This window comes from Lutra lutra, chromosome 9 (assembly GCF_902655055.1).
Source record: "Lutra lutra chromosome 9, mLutLut1.2, whole genome shotgun sequence".
Taxonomy (NCBI): domain Eukaryota; kingdom Metazoa; phylum Chordata; class Mammalia; order Carnivora; family Mustelidae; genus Lutra; species Lutra lutra.
The window spans coordinates 49,545,074-49,564,644 of NC_062286.1; the positions used below are offsets into that span (position 1 = coordinate 49,545,074).

At 40.1% G+C, this 19,571-nt stretch overlaps 1 protein-coding gene across 3 annotated transcripts in view; it reads left to right on the forward strand.

The window, feature by feature from the left end:
• TACR1 (tachykinin receptor 1) overlaps positions 1–19,571 on the forward strand; it is a 178,035-nt gene that overhangs the window by 13,125 nt on the left and 145,339 nt on the right. For 2 of the 3 annotated variants that reach the window (XM_047745462.1, XM_047745461.1), the window contains exon 1: positions 16,994–17,925. In XM_047745462.1, coding sequence (XP_047601418.1) covers positions 17,537–17,925 — 389 coding nt within the window. In that variant the 5' untranslated portion in view covers positions 16,994–17,536. Of the gene's footprint in view, positions 1–16,993; positions 17,926–19,571 lie in introns of those variants that run through there. The other variant, XM_047745463.1, reaches the window with a different exon arrangement.

Below are 19,571 nucleotides of genomic sequence, written 5' to 3' on the forward strand. Positions count from 1 at the left end.
TTTTCTTTTTCTTTTCTTTTTTCTCTCATTTGGGTGGGGAATCCTGATAGCTCAGAAGTGTTCCAGGGTGCACCCAGACTGCACCACGGTCGATACAACCAGCTACATCTGTTCAGTCATCTCTCACCAAAATGACTAGGAGGAGGAATGCCCAACAGAAGAAAAATACAGAGGATGGACCTTCTGCAACAAAGCTAATGGCTATCAACATAGACAATATGTCGGAAAGAGAATTCAGGCTAACAATTATCCAGGCAATAGCTAGGTTGGAGAAAGCCATGGATGACCAAACGGAATTGATTAGGGCTGAGCTGAAAGCGACCAGACAGGATGTTCACAATGTTAGGGCAGAGCTAAAAGCTACCAGGGCTGAGGTTCACAATGCTCTCAATGAGTTCCAATCTAATCTAAATTCTCTCAAAGCTAGGGTAACTGAGACAGAAGATAGAATTAGCGATCTGGAGGACAAACAGATAGAGAGAAAGGATCAAGAGGAAGCCTGGAACAAACAGCTTAGAAACCATGAAAACAGAATCAGGGAAATAAATGACGCCATGAAACATTCCAACATCAGAATTATTGGAATCCCTGAAGGGGAGGAGAAAGAAAGAAGTCTAGAAGATATAGTGGAACAAGTTCTTCATGAAAATTTTTCCAGTCTCACGAATGGAACCAGCATTCATGTATTAGAGGCAGAAAGGTCTCCACCCAGGATTATAGATTCCAGAAAAACATCAAGGCACCTGATCGTCAAATTGAGGGAATCATAATTGTAGGTATAATCTCTTGAAAGCCGCTAGGACAAAGAGGTTCCTTCCTTACAGAGTAAAGACCATCAGAATAACGTCAGACCTGTCCACAGAAACCTGGCAAGCCAGAAAGGGCTGGCAAGATATATTCAGGGCACTAAATGAGAAGAACATGCAGCCAAGAATACTTTATCCAGCAAGACTAACATTCAAAATGGATGGAGAGATAAAGAGTTTCCAAGACCGGCAAAGCTTAAAAGACTATGCAACCACCAAGCCAACACTGCAGGAAATATTAAGGGGGGGTTCTATAAAAGAGGAAAAATCCTAAGAATAGCATTGAACAGAAATATAGAGACAATCCACAGAAAGAAAGACTTCAAAGGTAACACGATGTCAATAAAAACGCATCTATCAATAATCACTCTCAATGTGAATGGCCTAAATGCACCCATAAAACGGCACAGGGTTGCAGACTGGATAAAACGACAGGACCCATCCATATGTTGTCTACAAGAGACCCATTTTGAACCTAAAAATACACCCAGGCTGAAAGTGAAGGGATGGAGAAGCATCTTTCATGCCAATGGGCCTCAAAAGAAGGCTGGGGTAGCGATTCTCGTATGAGATAAATTAGATTTTAAACTAAAGACTGTAGTCAGAGATACAGAAGGACACTACATCATTCTTAAAGGGATGATCCACCAAGATGATCTAACAATTGTAAATATCTATGCCCCCAATATGGGAGCAGCCAATTACATAAGAAAACTGTTAATCAAGATAAAGAGTCATATTGATATGAATACATTAATAGTAGGAGATCTTAACACACCTCTCTCAGAAATAGACAGATCATCGAAGCAGAAAATCAATAAAGAAACAAGAGCATTGAATGACACATTGAACCAGATGGACCTCATAGATATATACAGAACATTCCACCCTAAAACAACAGAGTACTCATTCTTCTCAAGTGCACATGGAACCTTCTCAAGAATAGACCACATACTGGGTCACAAACCAGGACTCAACTGATACCAAAAGACTGAGATTATTCCCTGCATATTCTCAGATCACAGTGCTTTGAAACTGGAGCTCAATCACAAGGAAAAGTTCAGAAGGAACTCAAACACCTGGAAGCTAAAGACCACCTTGCTTAAGAATGCTTGGATCAACCAGGAGATCAAAGAAGAACTTAAACAATTCATGGAAACCAATGAGAATGAAGACACTTCAGTCCAAAACCTATGGGATACAGCAAAGTCTCCTAAGGGGGAAATACATAGCCATCCAAGCCTCCCTCAAAAAAATTGAAAAATCCAGAACACAGCAGCTGTCTCTACACCTTAAAGAACTGGAGAATCAACAACAAATCAAACCAACTCCACACATAAGAAGGGAAATAACCAAGATTAGAGCAGAGATCAATGAGGTAGAAACCAGAGATACAGTAGAACGTATGAATGAAACTAGAAGCTGGTTTTTTGAAAGAATCAATAAGATCGATAAACCATTGGCCACACTAATCCAAAAGAAAAGAGAGAAAGCCCAAATTAATAAAATTATGAATGAAAAGGGAGAGATCACAACTAACACCAAGGAAGTAGAAATAATAATCAGAATTTATTATCAACAGTTATATGCCAATAAGCTAAGCAACCTAGATGAAATGGATGCATTCCTGGAAAACTATAAACTCCCAAAATTGAACCAGGAAGAAATTGACAACCTAAATAGACCGATATCTAGTAACAAGATTGAAGCAGTGATCAAAAACCTCCCAAAAAACAAGAGCCCAGGACCTGACAGATTCCCTGGGGAATTCTACCAAACTTTCAAAGAAGAAATAACACCTATTCTCCTGTTTCAAAAAATTGAAGCAGAAGGAAAACTTCCAGACTCTTTCTATGAAGCCAGCATTACCCTGATCCCCAAACCAGGCAAAGACCCTACCAAAAAGGAGAATTTCAGGCCAATATCACTGATGAATATGGATGCTAAGATTCTCAACAAGATCCTAGCAAACAGGATCCAACAGCACATTAAAAAGATTATCCACCATGACCAGGTGGGATTCATTCCTGGGCTACAAGGATTGTTCAACATTCACAAATCAATCACTGCGATAGAACAAATTAATAAGAAAAGGGAGAAGAACCACATGGTCCTCTCAATTGATGCAGAAAAAGCATTTGACAAAATCCAGCATCCGTTCCTGATTAAAATGCTTCAAAGTATAGGGATAGAGGGAACATTCCTGAACTTCATAAAATCTATCTATGAAAAACCCACAGCAGATATCATCCTCAATGGGAAAAAGCTTGCAGCCTTCCCGTTGAGATCAGGAACACGACAAGGATGCCCACTCTCACCACTCTTGTTCAACATAGTATTAGAAGTCCTAGCAACAGCAATCGGACAACAAAAAGAAATAAAAGGTATCCAAATTGGCAATGAAGAAGTCAAACTCTCTCTCTTCGCAGATGACATGATTCTTTATATGGAAAACCCAAAAGACTCCACCCCCAAACTACTAGAACTCATACAGCAATTCAGTAACGTGGCAGGATACAAAGTCAATGTACAGAAATCAGTGGCTTTCTTATACACTAACAATGAAAATACAGAAAGGGAAATTAGAGAATCGATTCCATTTACTATAGCACCAAGAACCATAAGATACCTGGGAATAAACCTAACCAAAGAGGTAAAGGATCTGTACTCGAGGAACTACAGAACACTCATGAAAGAAATTGAAGAAGACACAAAAAGATGGAAGACCATTCCATGCTCTTGGATCGGAAGAATAAACATTGTTAAAATGTCTGTACTGCCTAGGGCAATCTATACTTTTAATGCCATTCCAATCAAAATTCCACCGGTATTCTTCAAAGAGCTAGAGCAAATAATCCAAAAATTTGTATGAAACCAGAAGAGACCCTGAATCGCTAAGGAAATGTTGAAAAACAAAAATAAAACTGGGGGCATCACGTTACCTGATTTCAAGCTTTACTACAAAGCTGTGATCACTAAGACAGCTTGGTACTGGCATAAAAACAGACACATAGACCAGTGGAACAGAGTAGAGAGCCCAGATATGGACCCTCAACTCTATGGTCAGTTAATCTTCGACAAAACAGGAAAAAATATACAGTGGAAAAAAGACAGTCTCTTCAATAAATGGTGCTGGGAAAACTGGGCAGCTATATGTAGAAGAATGAAACTCGACCATTCTCTTACACCATACACAAAGATAAACTCAAAATGGATAAAAGACCTCAAAGTGAGACAGGAATCCATCAGAATCCTAGAGGAGAACATAGGCAGTAATCTCTTCGATATCAGCCACAGCAACTTCTTTCAAGATATGTCTCCAAAGACAAAGGAAACAAAAGCCAAAATAAACTTTTGGGACTTCATCAAAATCAAAAGCTTCTGCACAGCAAAGGAAACAGTCAAGAAAACAAAGAGGCAACCCACGGAATGGGAGAAGATATTTGCAAATGACAGTACAGACAAAAGATTGATATCCAGGATCTATAAAGAACTCCTCAAACTCAACACACACAAAACAGATAATCATATCAAAAAATGGGCAGAAGATATGAACAGACACTTCTCCAATGAAGACATACAAATGGCTATCAGACACATGAAAAAATCATCATCACTTGCCATCAGGGAGATTCAAATTAAAACTACATTGAGATATCACCTTACACCAGTTAGAATGGCCAAAATTAGCAAGACAGGAAACAACATGTGTTGGAGGGGATGTGGAGAAAGGGGAACCCTCTTACACTGTTGGTGGGAATGCAAGTTGGTGCAGCCTCTTTGGAGAACAGTGTGGAGATTCCTCAAGAGATTAAAAATAGAACTTCCCTATGACCCTGCGATTGCACTACTGGGTATTTACCCCAAAGATACAGATGTAGTGAAAAGAAGGGCCATCTGTACCCCAGTGTTTATAGCAGCAATGGCCATGGTTGCCAAACTGTGGAAAGAACCAAGATGCCCTTCAATGGACGAATGGATAAGGAAGATGTGGTCCATATACACTATGGAGTATTATGCCTCCATCAGAAAGGATGAATACCCAACTTTTGTAGCAACATGGACGGGACTGGAAGAGATTATGCTGAGTGAAATAAGTCAAGCAGAGAGAGTCATTTATCATATGGTTTCACTTATTTGTGGAGCATAACAAATAGCATGGAGGACATGGGGAGTTAGGAGAAGGGAGTTGGGGGAAATTGGAAGGGGAGGTGAACAATGAGAGACTATGGACTCTGAAAAACAATCTGAAGGGTTTGAAGAGGTGGGGGGGTAGGAGGTTGGGGGAACCAGGTGGGTATTAGAGAGGGCACGGATTGCATGGAGCACTGGGTGGGGTACAAAAACAATGAATACTGTTATGCTGAAAATAAATTTAAAAAAAGATTTTAAAAAAGATTCTACTGAAAAACTGCTAGAACTGATATATGAATTCAGCAAAATTGTAGGATACAAAATCAGTGTACAGAAATCTGTTGCATTTCTATACACCAATAATGAAGTAGCAGAAAGAGAAATCAGGGAATCAGTCCCATTTACAACTGCTCCCAAAACCATAAGATACTAGGAATGAACCTAATCAAAGAGGTAAAAGATCTGTACTCTGAAAACTATACAACACTTGTGAAAGAAATTGAAGATGACACAAAGAAATGGAAAAACATTCCACACCTATTGACTGGAAGGAAAAAAAAATTGTTAAAATGTCTATACTAGGGGCACCTGAGTGGCTCAGTGGGTTAAGCCTCTGCCTTCCACTCAGGTCATGATCCCAAAGTCTTGGGATCGAGCCCCACATCGGGCTCTCTGCTCAGCGGGGAGCCTGCTTCCCCCTCTCTCTGCCTGCTTCTCTGCCTACTTGTGATCTCTCTCTCTCTCTCTCTGTATCAAATAAATAAATTAATTAAATCTTTTTAAAAAAAAAGTCTATACTACCCAAAGCAATCTACAGATTTAATGAAATCCCTATGAAAATACCACTAGCATTTTTCACAGATCTAAAACAAACAATCCTAAAATTTGTACAGAACCACAAAAGACCCCCAATAGCCAAAGCAATCTTGAAAAAGAAAAGCAAATCTGGAGGCATCACAATTCTGGACTTCACGCTATATTACAAAGCTGTAGTTGTCAAGACAATATGATACTGGCACAAAAACAGACACATAGATCTGTGAAATAGGATAGAAAACCAGGAAATGGACCCACAACTATATGGTCAACTAATCAACAAAGCAGAAAATAATATCCAATGGAAAAAAATAGTCTCTTCAACAAATGGTGCTGGGGAAATTGTATAGCAACATGGAGAAGAATGAAACTGACCACTGTATTAGACCATACACAAAAATCAATTCAAAATGGATGAAAGACCTACATGTGAAACAGAAAACCATCAAAATCCTAGAGGAGGGATGCCTGGGTGGCTCAGTTGGTTGGGTGGCTGCCTTCGGCTCAGGTCATGGTCCCAGCGTCCTGGGATCGAGTCCCATATCGGGTTCCTTGCTTGGCAGGGAACCTGCTTCTCCCTCTGTCTCTGCCTGCCTCTCTGCCTACTTGTGATTTCTCTCTCTCTGACAAATAAATAAATAAAATCTAAAAAAAAAAAAAATCCTAGAGGAGAACACCAACAACAACCTCTTTGACATTGGCCATAGCAACTTCTTGCTAGACAAGTCTCTGGAGTCAAAGGAAACAAAAGCAAAGATGAACTATTGGGACATTATCAAGATAAAAATTTCCTGCATAGCTAAGGAAACAAGCAACAAAACTAAAAGGCAACCTACAGAAAGGGAGAATATTTGCAAATATATATCTGATAAAGAGTTAATATCCAAAATCTATAAAGAACTTATCAGACTCAACACCCAAAAAACAAATAACCCAGTTAAGAAATGAGCAGAAGACATGAACAGACATTTTTCCAAAGAAGACTCCAGATAGCTAACAGACACATGAGAAGATACTCAACATCATTTGTCATTAGGGAAGCACAAATCAAAACCATGATGAGATACCAACTCACACGTGTCAGACTGACTAAAATCAACCACTCAGGAAATGACAGATGTTGGTGAGGAGGTGGGGAAAGGTAAACCCTCTTATACTGTTGGTGGGAATGCAAACTGGTGCAGCCACTGTGTAAAACAGTATGGAGGTTCCTCAGAAAGTTAAAAATAGAACTACCCTACAATCCAGCAATTGCACTCCTAGGTATTTGCTTAAAGGATACAAAAATACTGATTTGAAGGCACATGCACCCTGATATTTATAGCCACATTATCAACAATAGCCAAATTATGGAAAGAGCCCAAATGTCCATCAGTCCATTGACTAAAGAATGAATAAAATAGAAGTGGTATATATTTGTAATGGAGTATTACTCAATCATCAAAAAGAATAAAATCTTGCCATTTGCAATGATGTGGATGGAGCTAAAGTGTATTATGCTAAATGAAATAAGTCAGTCAGAGAAAGCCAACTATCACACGATTTCACTCATATTTGGAATTTAAGAAACATAACAAATGAACATGGGGAAGGGGAAAAAAGAAAGGGATGCAAACCATAAAAGACTCTAAACTATAGAGAACAAACTGAGGATTGCTGAAGGGGAGGTAGGTGGGGGATGGGCTAGATGGGTGGTGAGTATTAAGGATGGCACTTGTTGAGCTGAGCACCTGGTATTACATGTAAGTGATGAATCACTAAATTCTTTTTTTTTCTAAAGATTTTATTTATTTATTTGACAGAGAGAGATCACAAGCAGGCAGAGAGGCAGGCAGAGAGAAAGGAGGAAGCAGGCTCCCTGCTGAGCAGAGAGCCCAATGCGGGGCTCGATCCCAGGACCCCTGAGATCATGACCTGAGCCGAAAGCAGCGGCTTAACCCACTGAGCCACCCAGGCGCCCCTGAATCACTAAATTCTACTCCTGAAACTAATATTACATTATGTGCTAACTAACTAGAATTTAAATAAAAACTTTGAAAAAATAAAGGCAATGTGTAAAATAAAAAAAAAAAAATTCCAGAGGAATCTAAATTTAAACCATGAGAATTAATGAGTGAATTTACCAGAGTTATAAATATAAAATCAAAATACAAAGGTCAATTGTATATCTATATATAGCAACATTAGAAAGTAAAATTTGAAAAATTATCACAACAGCATCAAAGTATCAAAGTGACTGAACATCTAGCAATACATCTAAGATGTGTAAGACCTCCATATTGAAAATTATAAAACTTAATTGAGAAACATTAAGAAGATCTAAATAAGTATGGTAAAGATATAGATCCTTTCCAAATAAATCTAGAGATTCAAAACAGTCCCAGTTTAAATTGCCACGGAGTTTGGCTTTTTGGTAAAAACTGATAAATTCTAAAATTTGTATGGAAATGCAAAGGGCTAAGAATAGCTAAGGCTATTTCAAGAAAAAAAAATGAGAACTTATACTGCTAGATTATATGACAGCTTATTATAGACCTGTAATAATACTAGAGTAAGGATATTCAAAAGGCCAATGGAACAAAATAGAGATTCCAAAAATAGACCTTCACATACAGAATTACTTGATTTATGGCAGAGGTGGCATTGAAGACAGTAGAGAAAGAACATTCTTTTAAGTAAACTATTCTAGGACAATTGAATATCAATAAAGATGAACATGAATCTTAACCCTCTAGTTCATACCATACTCATTAATCAATTCCAATTAGATTATAGAGCTAGATATAAAAGTTAAAGGAATCAAGTTAATGGAAGATAACATAATATCTTCATGATCTTGTGATAAACAAAGATTTCTTAAAGCACAAAAAGCATTGACTGTAAAGGCGGGGAAAGGTGATACATTAAAAATAGGAATTTCTGGCCATCAAAAGACAAAGGCAAACTACAGAATAACTGACAAAGGACCTATTTCATCTAAGGAGCTCTTACAAATCAATAAAAGAGAAAGCCAATTAAAAAAAATCAAACAACTAAAACAGACACCTTCCAAAAATTATATGAAAAGGTGCTCCACCACATTCTTTCATTCATCAGTAAAACACAAACTAAAACCAAAGTGGGATATCCCACCCATCAGAATGGCAGAGATTAAGAAAACTGACAATCCTATTTATTTGCAAGGATGTGAAGCACCTGGAAAACTTATGTGTGTTGCTATGGGATTGTAATTGTTGCAAGGAACTATGTGTTTGTAAATATCTATTAAAGCTGAGCATATGCAAACTCATGACCCAGTGATTGTATTCCTAGGCATTTTCCCAACAAAACTGTGTAAACATGTGCTTAAGAAATAGTGACATTGTTCTTATTGTGAAATACAAAAGACAATCAAGTGTCCATCAACAATGAATGAATAAACAAGTATTTTCAAACAATGGAATGCTATATGGCAATGAAAATGAACTCATATGTGGAATTCAAGAAACAGAACAGATGAACATAGGGGAAGGGAGGAGAAAATAAAACAAGATGAAATAAGAGAGAGAAACAAACTATAAGAGACTTAACTCTAGAAAACAAACAGCATTGCTGAAGGGGAAGTGGATGGAGAGATGGGATAATTGGATGATGGGAATTAAGGAGGAGGGCACTTGATGGAATGAGAACTAGGTGTTACATACAACTGATGAATCACTAAACTCTACCTCTGAAACTAATAATACACTGTATGTTCATTAATTTAAGTTAAATAAATTTTAAAAAAGAGAGAGTGAATTCTTGTTACAAACAACATAAATGAATCTCACAATTGTAATATGGGGTAAAAGAAGCTATACAGGCATAATTCCATTAACTTAAAATTCAAAAAACATGCAAATTGAATCTGCAGTTTTAGAAGCTAAGGTAGGGTTACCTTTGCAGATGGCTGAGAGAGGGTCTCTATCATTCCGGTAATAGTCTTTTTCCCCTAGGATGTGTTTACACAGATATGTTTACTTCCTGTGATTTATTGAGTTCTGCACTTAGGATATGTGTCCTTTTCTGTATCAATTCATACTTCAATGAAATTTTATTTGAAAAATAAATATAGATATACATTTTCATTTCAAATATTAAATGGTCTTTAACTTTTCTTCTAAAATATTCTCCAGTAATAGAACAGAAATATTTAAGTAGTTACAACAACTTAACAGGTCTGAAAACATTCTCCAGTAATAGAAAATAGTGATTTTCTTTAAGAATTGAGAGATAGGGGCGCCTGGGTGGCTCAGTCAGTTAAGCGTCTGCTCAGGTCATGATCCCAGGATCCTGGAACCGAGCTCACTGCTCCTTGGGGAATCTGCTTCTACCTCTCTCTCTTCCTCTCCCCCTCCCCCAGCTCTCTCTCTCTCACCGTCTCTCTCTCTCTCTCTCTATCTCTCTCTTAAATGAATAAAAATCTTTTTTTTTTAAAGATTTTTTATTTATTTATTTGACAGAGAGAGATCACAAGCAGGCAGAGAGGCAGGCAGAGAGAGAGGAGGAAGCAGGCTCCCTGCCGAGCAGAGAGCCCGACGCGGGGCTCGATCCCAGGATACCGAGATCATGACCTGAGCCGAAGGCAGCGGCTTAACCCACTGAGCCACCCAGGCGCCCCTAAATGAATAAAAATCTTAACAAAAAAACAAAATGAGAGGTATGCAAAGCCCCAAAGTTTTGTGTCCATAAAATCATAGAAGTCTGTAAAACATGCCAAGTAGTATGTGTAGTTTTTAGTATTTATTTTTAAAGTAAAAGAATATATGCTGAAGCTAAACTTCTAGTGTGAGGGCTACAGAAAACAGTCTTAAAAATGCAAGGCTCTACTTATGAGGTCTTTCTGAAGAGCTCATTGCAGAAGGTACTTCTTTCAGCCTAAAGATCGACGCAGACATTTTAGCAAAAGGACTGATGATGACCATTGGATGCATTTCATTATAGGCCTAAGACCAAAACAAAAACAAAGATACATGTGAAAGAAAAAATATTTGTCAAAATAGAAATAACACATCTTTTAAAATGGGAAAAGAAAAGAAATAGAAGGGAAAAGTATTACCAGATTAAGCCATATGACATGCTGACCAACAGGCATTTTTGACCTGCAAAGACAGCAGGTTAGCATGGCTCAATTGAATGGGAAAGGCTCATATATCACAACGTGGGTAATAGGTGGAGGATTTACAATCTCATTTGAAGCTGATAAACCAAATAACAGAAGTCTATACGACAAAAAGAGACTAAGAGCATTATAAAAGGTACGAGTATAAAATTACCTACTAGGGAAAAAAAAAAACACACAAGTCTTTCTAAATAACACAATCATTTTTTAAAGCAAACAGACCATGTATATAACACATATATATTTGCCCATAAATGTAAAAAAATACATTCCGGGAATATAACATAAAATAACATAACAGACGTAAAGCCAAATGTATCAGTCATATCATTAAATATGAATCATTTTAACTCAAAGGAAAATGATTTTTACATTAGCTCATGAAAAGAAACTCAAAATCTATGCTATATGCTATAGTATATATATAAACGCACATAAAACAAAGTGTTTCAGAAAGCTAAAGCTAAAAGCACAGGCAAATAGTGACTACATGTAAAGCAGGTAGAACAGTTGTTCCGGGCACAGAGAAAGCATTGTTGAAGAGCCATATACCCTCTCCGTCCTCCCCTTACTTCCTGTTATTTTTATTAATGTTATTGTTGTTTTTGTATTGGGAAGATTTGCAGTTTGGTGAATTCTGTTCTGGTGCTGCCTCCCTGTCTCTCACCACCTTTCTAAATTCAACCATTGTCAAGCAATTCAATCCAACCCAATACATATGTATTAATCGTGCCATGTAGGGAAGGGACTGCTAGCAAACGAATAGTTGAATAACATGGTTCCTACCTTCAGAGAAGTAACAATGTAATTTCCAAGAGATATAACGTATACCAGTTTGTCTTGTGAAAGGATGGCTGAGGAAGGAAGCCAGTGACTAACAGTGGTAACTCATCCACACTGGAGGGGGAAGGTGATGTTTCTACACCAGTGGCTTCAGGAGATCAGAGTTTATGGGGACATGAACACAGCTGCATTCCTTTTCCCAGCAACTCCAATGTTCTCTCCTATCGGCCACGTGGCTTCAGGTCTTAAGGGCAGCTGGATATAAATGAGCCCTGGGGCTCTGTTGGGAGTTGAGCTGAGAAAAGAGTAGAACCAGGCAGGCTGGGCTATGCTGGGAGATCAACAGAACTTGGAGAAAGTACCAAAATAAAAGAGCCTGGATACTGAGATCTGAGAATGAGAGCAGGAATCGTTTGTAAACATCCAGAGGATGGTTCTAGAAAACCTACCATGACAACAATGAGAGTCTCAAAAGGAGAAGATAGGGCTAATAGAGAAGACGTAATAATTAAAAAAAAAAAAATACTAGCTGAAAATTTCCTTGAGATGAAGAAAGAAGTCATCTAGTTTTGTGCTGTTTAAAGTAAAAGGTCCACATATTTCCAAAACTTGCTTGAAGAGAAAACTGACCCAGCGTACTTGGTAAAAACACAGACCACTGAACCCCAATCCAGATTCACCAAATCAGAGTTTTCCTTGGAACCGGATAATGTTTATTAACGACCAACTCAAGAGTTTCTTATCATTAAGAAACTTGGAAAACACTGGACCTATTTTAAACTCCTCAAACTTTACAGGGTGCCTGGGTGGCTCAGTCATTAAGCATCTGCCTTCAGCTCAGATCATGATCCCAGGGTCCTTGGATCAAGCCCTGTGACAGGCTCCCTGTTCAATGAGAAGCCTGCTTCTCCCTCTCCCATTTCCCCTGCTTGTATTCCCTCTCTCTCTCTCTCTGTGTCAAATAAGTAAATAAAAATCTTAAAAAAAAAATAAACCCTTCGAACTTTAATGTGCATACAAATAACTTAAGGTCCTACTAAAATGCAGATTCTAAGTTAGTAGTACTGTGATGGCCCAGGGACTTACATTTCCCGCTAGTTCTTGGGTAGTTCAGGGACCAAGACTAGTATTTCTTGCCATAGTTAGAGATGAGATGCTTCTCATTTCATTTTTTGGTGCGTAATACTAATATATGAAAAAGAAAAGGAAAAAAATCTCTACATCAGTTTCACTTAGAAAAATAGATGTAAAAATGTTAAATAAATCATTAGCAAGTTGAATCCAGCAATATATCAAAGAAATAATATAGCCTTTGCCCAAGCAGATATTGTGTCAGGAATGCTAGGTTGGGTCCAGTGTTGGGAAATCTATTCATTCAATCCATTATGTCAACAAATTAGTGAAAAAAAATTACACAATCATATCAACAGATCCTGAAAAAGGCATTTAAAAGTAAAAGAAATTTATAAGACATTCATTTAAAATTCTTTAGGTAAAATAAAGTAGAAGGAAACTATTTATTTATTTTTTTTTAAAGATTTTATTTATTTATTTGACAGACAGAGATCACAAGCAGGCAGAGAGGCAGGTAGAGAGAGAGAGAGAGGAGGAAGCAGGCTCCCTGCTGAGCAGAGAGCCCAATGCGGGGCTCTATCCCAGGGCCCTGAGATCATGACCTGAGCTGAAGGCAGCGGCTTAACCCACTGAGCCACCCAGGCGCCCCAGAAGGAAACTATTTAAACATAAGAGCCTATTTAGCAAATTTAACAACAAATATTCTCCTAAATAGTAAAAATTCAAAGTCATCTTAATTTAAATTCAGAAACTATACAGAAATACCTGTTATCACCAATTTTAATTAAACATTGTCCTAGAACATAAAGGAAATTCAGTGAGACAAGAATATGCTAATGATGTGATTGAAAACACAAAGAAAAGCAAATAAAAAGCAGAATATATACAAAATTCAGTAAAATGACCAGGATACATACAAAGAAACACACTCATACACATAAACACAAATACATATACACAGAAGACAATGGGTTTTCTTTTATCTAAAATTAAAAAAAATATTTCATTTAAAATAGAAACAAAACCTACAAAATATATGGAAATTATGTAACCAAAAGACTGGATCTATTTTAACCAAAATTATAAAATCTTTTTGAGAGGTATAAATAAGACTTGAATAAATGGAAAGGCATACCATGTTCTTGGATTAAAAAATATATATCCAAAATGTCAATTTTGTCAAAATTCAGTAAGTTCCACACAGTTCTAATTAAAATACTACTGCAGTTTGTTTTGTTTAATTTTTAAATTGAATTTAAAATTTAAATGTGATGTCTAAAAATGGATTTTAAAAAGCATGAAATGAGCATCCAGATGAACTTGCCTTACCAGATATTGGAATATTTATTCCTGTATTAGTCAGGATAAGCTATACCATGGTGAGTAACAAATTAATCCCAAAACCTAGTGCCTTAATACAACAAAAATTTATTTCCTACTCATACTACATGTCCAAAATGGGCAGCAGCCTGGATTATACAGTCACTTGGGAACTCAAGGTAATTAAGGCCTGTCTTCCTGTGGCTGCATCATTTGGGACTTGGTGGAGAGAATCCATGGAGAAGTGTCTCTCTCTCTCTCTTTCTCTCTCATACACACACATACACACACACACACTCTTCCATGCTTCAGCGTAGCAGTGACACACATCATTTCCACTCACAACCTATTGGCTAAATTAGTCACAAGGCTCTTCCTAATTGCAAGGAGCCTAGGCAAAGTAGAAGATGATATTAATCAAATATATATATATATATACCTGGTATTGCTGTAGGAATAGACAAATGGATCAATAGGAAAGGCTGGAGAATATAACTATTAAATCACATGTATTTGTAAATTTAATCTAGGACATGGATAACGGTTTAATTAATATGAAAAAAATAATTTATATAATACACAATAACAAACTGCAGGTGAACTAAAGACCTTATTGGAAAGAAAAGAAGGAAGGTAGGATGGATGGATGGTTGGATGGATGGAAGGAAAAAAAGAAAAGAAAGAAAGAGAAAGGAAGAAAGAAAAGGAGAAAGAAGAGGAAGGAAGGAAGGCAGGAAGGAAAAAGATAGGAAAGAAGAAAAGAGAGAATTGCCAAGAAAACCCCCGATATTTATATGGAAAAAAGGCAGGATTTTGTAAGACTTTTTTAAAACCAAGACTTGAAAACCCAAGTGCTATTAAAGCTATTAAAGTAAATACAGACTACATAAGAATTGTTTAAGTTTTTATGACAAATACATAAATTCAAGAGATAAATAATAGCATTAGAGAAATACTTGAAATATTAATAATAGGCAGTGTTTATATCTATAATATACAAAGAGCTCTGAGAAAAAAAGTGACTGGAAAGCAGTCTAACAGAAAAAGGGACAAGACATGTGAATAAACAATTTATAGAAAGGAAAATCCACACAGCCAAAAAAAAAAAAATCTTAGAAATTCAAATTTTCTAATAGGAAAATAAACACTATGTATTAGCAATGTTATAACATTTTACATATTTTAGAATGAAAAAGCTTGAAAGACCTCTAATACCCACTACTGGAAGCAATTATGAGAGATCCAGGGTGGAAGAGAACTTCCCTTCGAGAAGGTTCCTTCTTTGCAAACTGTCTAAATAAGGGCGTGCTCCCCCAGACATCACTGGAGTTTTCTCTTCAGGTTTAGGGGTGCCTGGAGTACCAGGCAGTGCAAGGTGAGGTTCATATACATGCTGAAATTCCAGGCTTCAACAAAACAAAAATGAACGGCAGATTTTAGCCGGGCATCAATCTGTACAATCAATTTCTAAACCTTAAAGCGTTTCCTGCCAGATGTTTTGCTTGCTCCCCTAAGAGGCGCGTAACCAGACAGGACTAGTGCGTAAACGCAGCTCCCGGGAGAAGGCGGGCTTGCGCCAACAGCGAGCCTCAACGCTGGGCTGTGGTAACCATCCCTATTCATGTCGCACAGTTCTGAGTTCCCGCAGTGAAAAGAGGGGAGGGCGCGAGGGAGACAGAGGAATAGATGGCCTCCGAAGGTTCGAACCGTATCTCCTGGGCACTCTGGGCGGGAAAGCCTCCAAACTTGAGCCCATCTCGGCTTCGCCAAAACGGTTCGCACCCACCGACGAACATTTCCCACCTCCTCCCAGTGTCCGACACCAGCTCCGCGGTTTGAAATGGCCTTGGACTTGCAGATAAGGCCTTGAAGTCCGCCGGGGGCAGGGAGGGGGTGGGTAGAAAAGGGGGACAAAACTGCCCTCCGGTCCCTATGCAAACCCTCGAGAGAGTAGGGGAAGGAACCCCCCACGCCCCCGGCCTGGCACTAGCCCGCAGGCCCCCCAGGCGCAGAGGCAGAAGCTCCTAGGTCCGCGGGCGGTGAACTCGAGGCCGCAGTGGGTGTTGGCAGAGGGCCCAGAGAGGCGCGTCTGGGCGACACACTGCTGATTGTGTCGCCCAGACGCAATTGGTGGCTGCTGCGCTCACCAAGCTTCCTAGGGAGCCCAGCCCAGTCCCGGCTGTCTGCGCAGGGGGCTCAGCTGTAGAGCTCAGCTGGAGCTTTTCATGGACCTAGGGGCCAAGTCACCGAGGAACCTGGGGAAGGTATCCCCAAAGCTTAAAGTCTATCATTGCCTTCGCAGGGGAATCGGTCAACCCAGAGAAAGGACCTGGGTGTTTGGGGATATTTCCTAAACACGATCTCGGCAAAGTTGTTTTCCGGACACCTGGAACTGGGCATCGTCACCTCCTCTCGGTAGCAGCCAGGGTGAGCCCGTGGTACACTCGGACTGGAGAGAGGCCCGGAGCGCAGCGCTGGCACGTCGCCCCCACATTTGCCCGACTCCCACAGCCACAGGCAGGCGCCTCTGCAGAGCTGTCGCAGCGCTCCGGGCTGCTCTCCCTGGAAGTTGTGTGTCTATCACCCGTACAGCTCTTTCGCAAATCCTTCCCGTTGCGTGGTTCATTCAGCCTGCAGACGCTGTCCGGCTCAATTACTCCGAGGCTACCTCGCGCCCCCTCGCGGAGTGCATGGGGCGCCGGGCTTGAGGACTCCCACAGCAGGTAGCCGCAAAAGGCGAGGTGGCTGCGTTGGTGGAATGAGACAGTTGCCAACAGCTGGTTCAGCTGCGGCGCTGCGCACCAGGACTGGCGGGGCGCAGCCCAGGTACTGCCCCTTCGCGGTGACGTCTCTGCAGAGGGTTATAAAAGCCTCGCGCGCAGCCTGCCGAGGTTCTGCTAACTCCCGAGCCAAGCAGGACCGGAGCCAGAGAGGCGCCTGCGAAGCTGCAGGCGACGGCGTCAGCGGCGACAGCGCAGCAAAAGCAAAGGAAAAAGCCACCAGACGGACCAGGGGCCCCAGAAGCCCCGCCATAGACTCAGAACTTTTACAGGTCGCGCTGTGACGAACACTCTCCCCTTCGCCCCCCAAGTCCTCCTGCAGAACAGGGTTTTGCATTTCCCGCTGCAAGCAGCGGGAACAGCAGTTGCAAGCAGCAGCAAGTGCAGATAGGCGGGGGTCTCCTGCTTCTCGGAACCGTGACCCGTGGAATTCCTTTCCTTTTTCCATTCCCACGCAGTAGAGATGCTGTCTCCGGATTTCTGAACTCAAATGCTTCCTGACGCTTGAAAGTGGAGGAATTCAGAGCCACAAGAAGCAGACAGCGCATCTAGAAGCATTTATCTTCTGAGCGCCAACTCTCCTGCTTGCAAGGAAAGAGTTCTGCCCAGAAAGAGCCTATAGCCCTCCTGCTTGGTTAAGCAGGACCCCGACTCCCGGGGCAGCTTAACCACTTAGTGGAAGAATGGATAATGTCCTCCAGGTAGACTCAGACCTCTTCCCAAATATCTCCACCAACACCTCGGAGCCCAACCAGTTCGTGCAGCCGGCCTGGCAAATAGTCCTTTGGGCAGCTGCCTACACGGTCATCGTGGTGACCTCTGTCGTGGGCAATGTGGTGGTGATGTGGATCATCCTGGCCCACAAGAGAATGAGGACAGTGACTAACTATTTCCTGGTGAATCTGGCTTTCGCAGAGGCATCCATGGCTGCGTTCAACACGGTGGTGAACTTCACCTATGCTGTCCACAACGAGTGGTACTATGGCCTGTTCTATTGTAAGTTCCACAACTTCTTCCCCATCGCTGCTGTCTTCGCCAGCATCTACTCCATGACGGCTGTGGCCTTCGACAGGTGAGCCTGCCCTTTGTGGAGAAGGGAGAAAGTGTCCATAGAGGACCATAGCATGGCTGGGAGCTTCCGGGTTGACTGTGCCTGGATCAAGGTGGTGATTGGTCACCTATACCCTGGGGTTTGCCTGACACCTAACTGAGTCGTTTGTACGTGCGGGACTTCATCTTATCTCACCATTTCCTTACTGATTTCCTTTTTCCTTTTCTCCTTTTTGCTCATTGCCAGTCTCCCTTTCTTCACACACCTCCTTTATCCTTCATTTAATCCTATTTTCTTCACCCCTCCAGCACTCATCTCTTTGACACTTTTCCTTTCCACTCCTGCTTTGCTTCTTTCCATATATTCATCCTCTCCTTTACCATGGAGGCCTGAAGGGGATCCCAGGCATTGGCCAGAGGGCTAGCCCTTGGCTGGGGCTTTGTTAATCCTTGTAAGCCTACTATTTCGCTGGGAAGCCTCTTGGTGCTTTCCAGTTTTAAGTATGTCTAAGCAAAATTTCTCATTTTTCACTTTTTCCTGGACATCCAGAGATTTTTCTGCTCCCACCTCAACTCTCCAATATTATTTGTATGTGAAGAGCATTTCATTAGAATCATAAAATACTCAGGATCCTAATTTGGCTCTGTCTATGCTGCTAGGATCTCTCATTCAGGAATGAGAGGCAGCGAGGCTATTCTTCAGGAACTCCACAGATAGGGACCCAGGGAGCTTACCCAGGAGCTTTTCTAAATTTCTCTTGTCATGTAAGGTCAATGCTTTTAACCTGTCTGTATCCACAGAGAAACGTGCTTGGCAAAGGCAATTGAAACCTCTTTCTTTCCTACAACTAACTAAGGGTTTCTGAAGCTGATTGAAAATGAAAGTGTTGGCATTTTCAAATACTGGGGCCAGCATTCTGGAATGAATGGCTCCTCAGGTGGCAGGATGGAAAATTGATTATTAGAGCATAGCTTTATCTGTATTGACATTTTTGTGGGTGCTATAGATCTCTAATGTATATATCTATGTGTGCACAAGTATTAAATGCTTACCTGGGATATAGAGGGATGTTGAAAACACCTGCCCCTGTGATTCTGAAATGGGTTCCTTCAGTGGCCTTGCTGAAATCAATGAATTATGAGAAAACCAAAGAAGGACCTAGAAGAAGAAATCTTCCCTCCTCCAAAAAAAAAAAAAAAAAATCCCAAACTACTAAACTCTTTTGGCATAAAGATTATCTATCATTTGCAATTGATTTGAAGTCTTTTTCAGCTTCTGTAGTCAATCAGAGAAATGTTTCCAGCTTTTGGAGTGGTGTCCAAATGCTGATTTCTAAGTTCCATGGACATCTACTTTATGCAACTCTATGTGCTTGATATGTTGTGTGTAAAACAGGTTGTGGTGAGCCAATTTACATTTTAAAAGTAGAAGGTAAACCGATTACTCAAAGTGGTAATGAAATGAATTCTTTTGTAAATTTATCTTTTATGGTACTTTAATTTTCAGATATTAAGTTTGTTGAAAGTGAAGTATGCCTATAAACCTTTCTGTACTGACTTGCTCCTTTAACTGCACAGCAAACCCTTACATTTAGAAAACCCAGAGCATGATATATGACTGAATACAGGTGCAGTGAAACCTGCTGTGATTTCAGTCTTGATGAACTT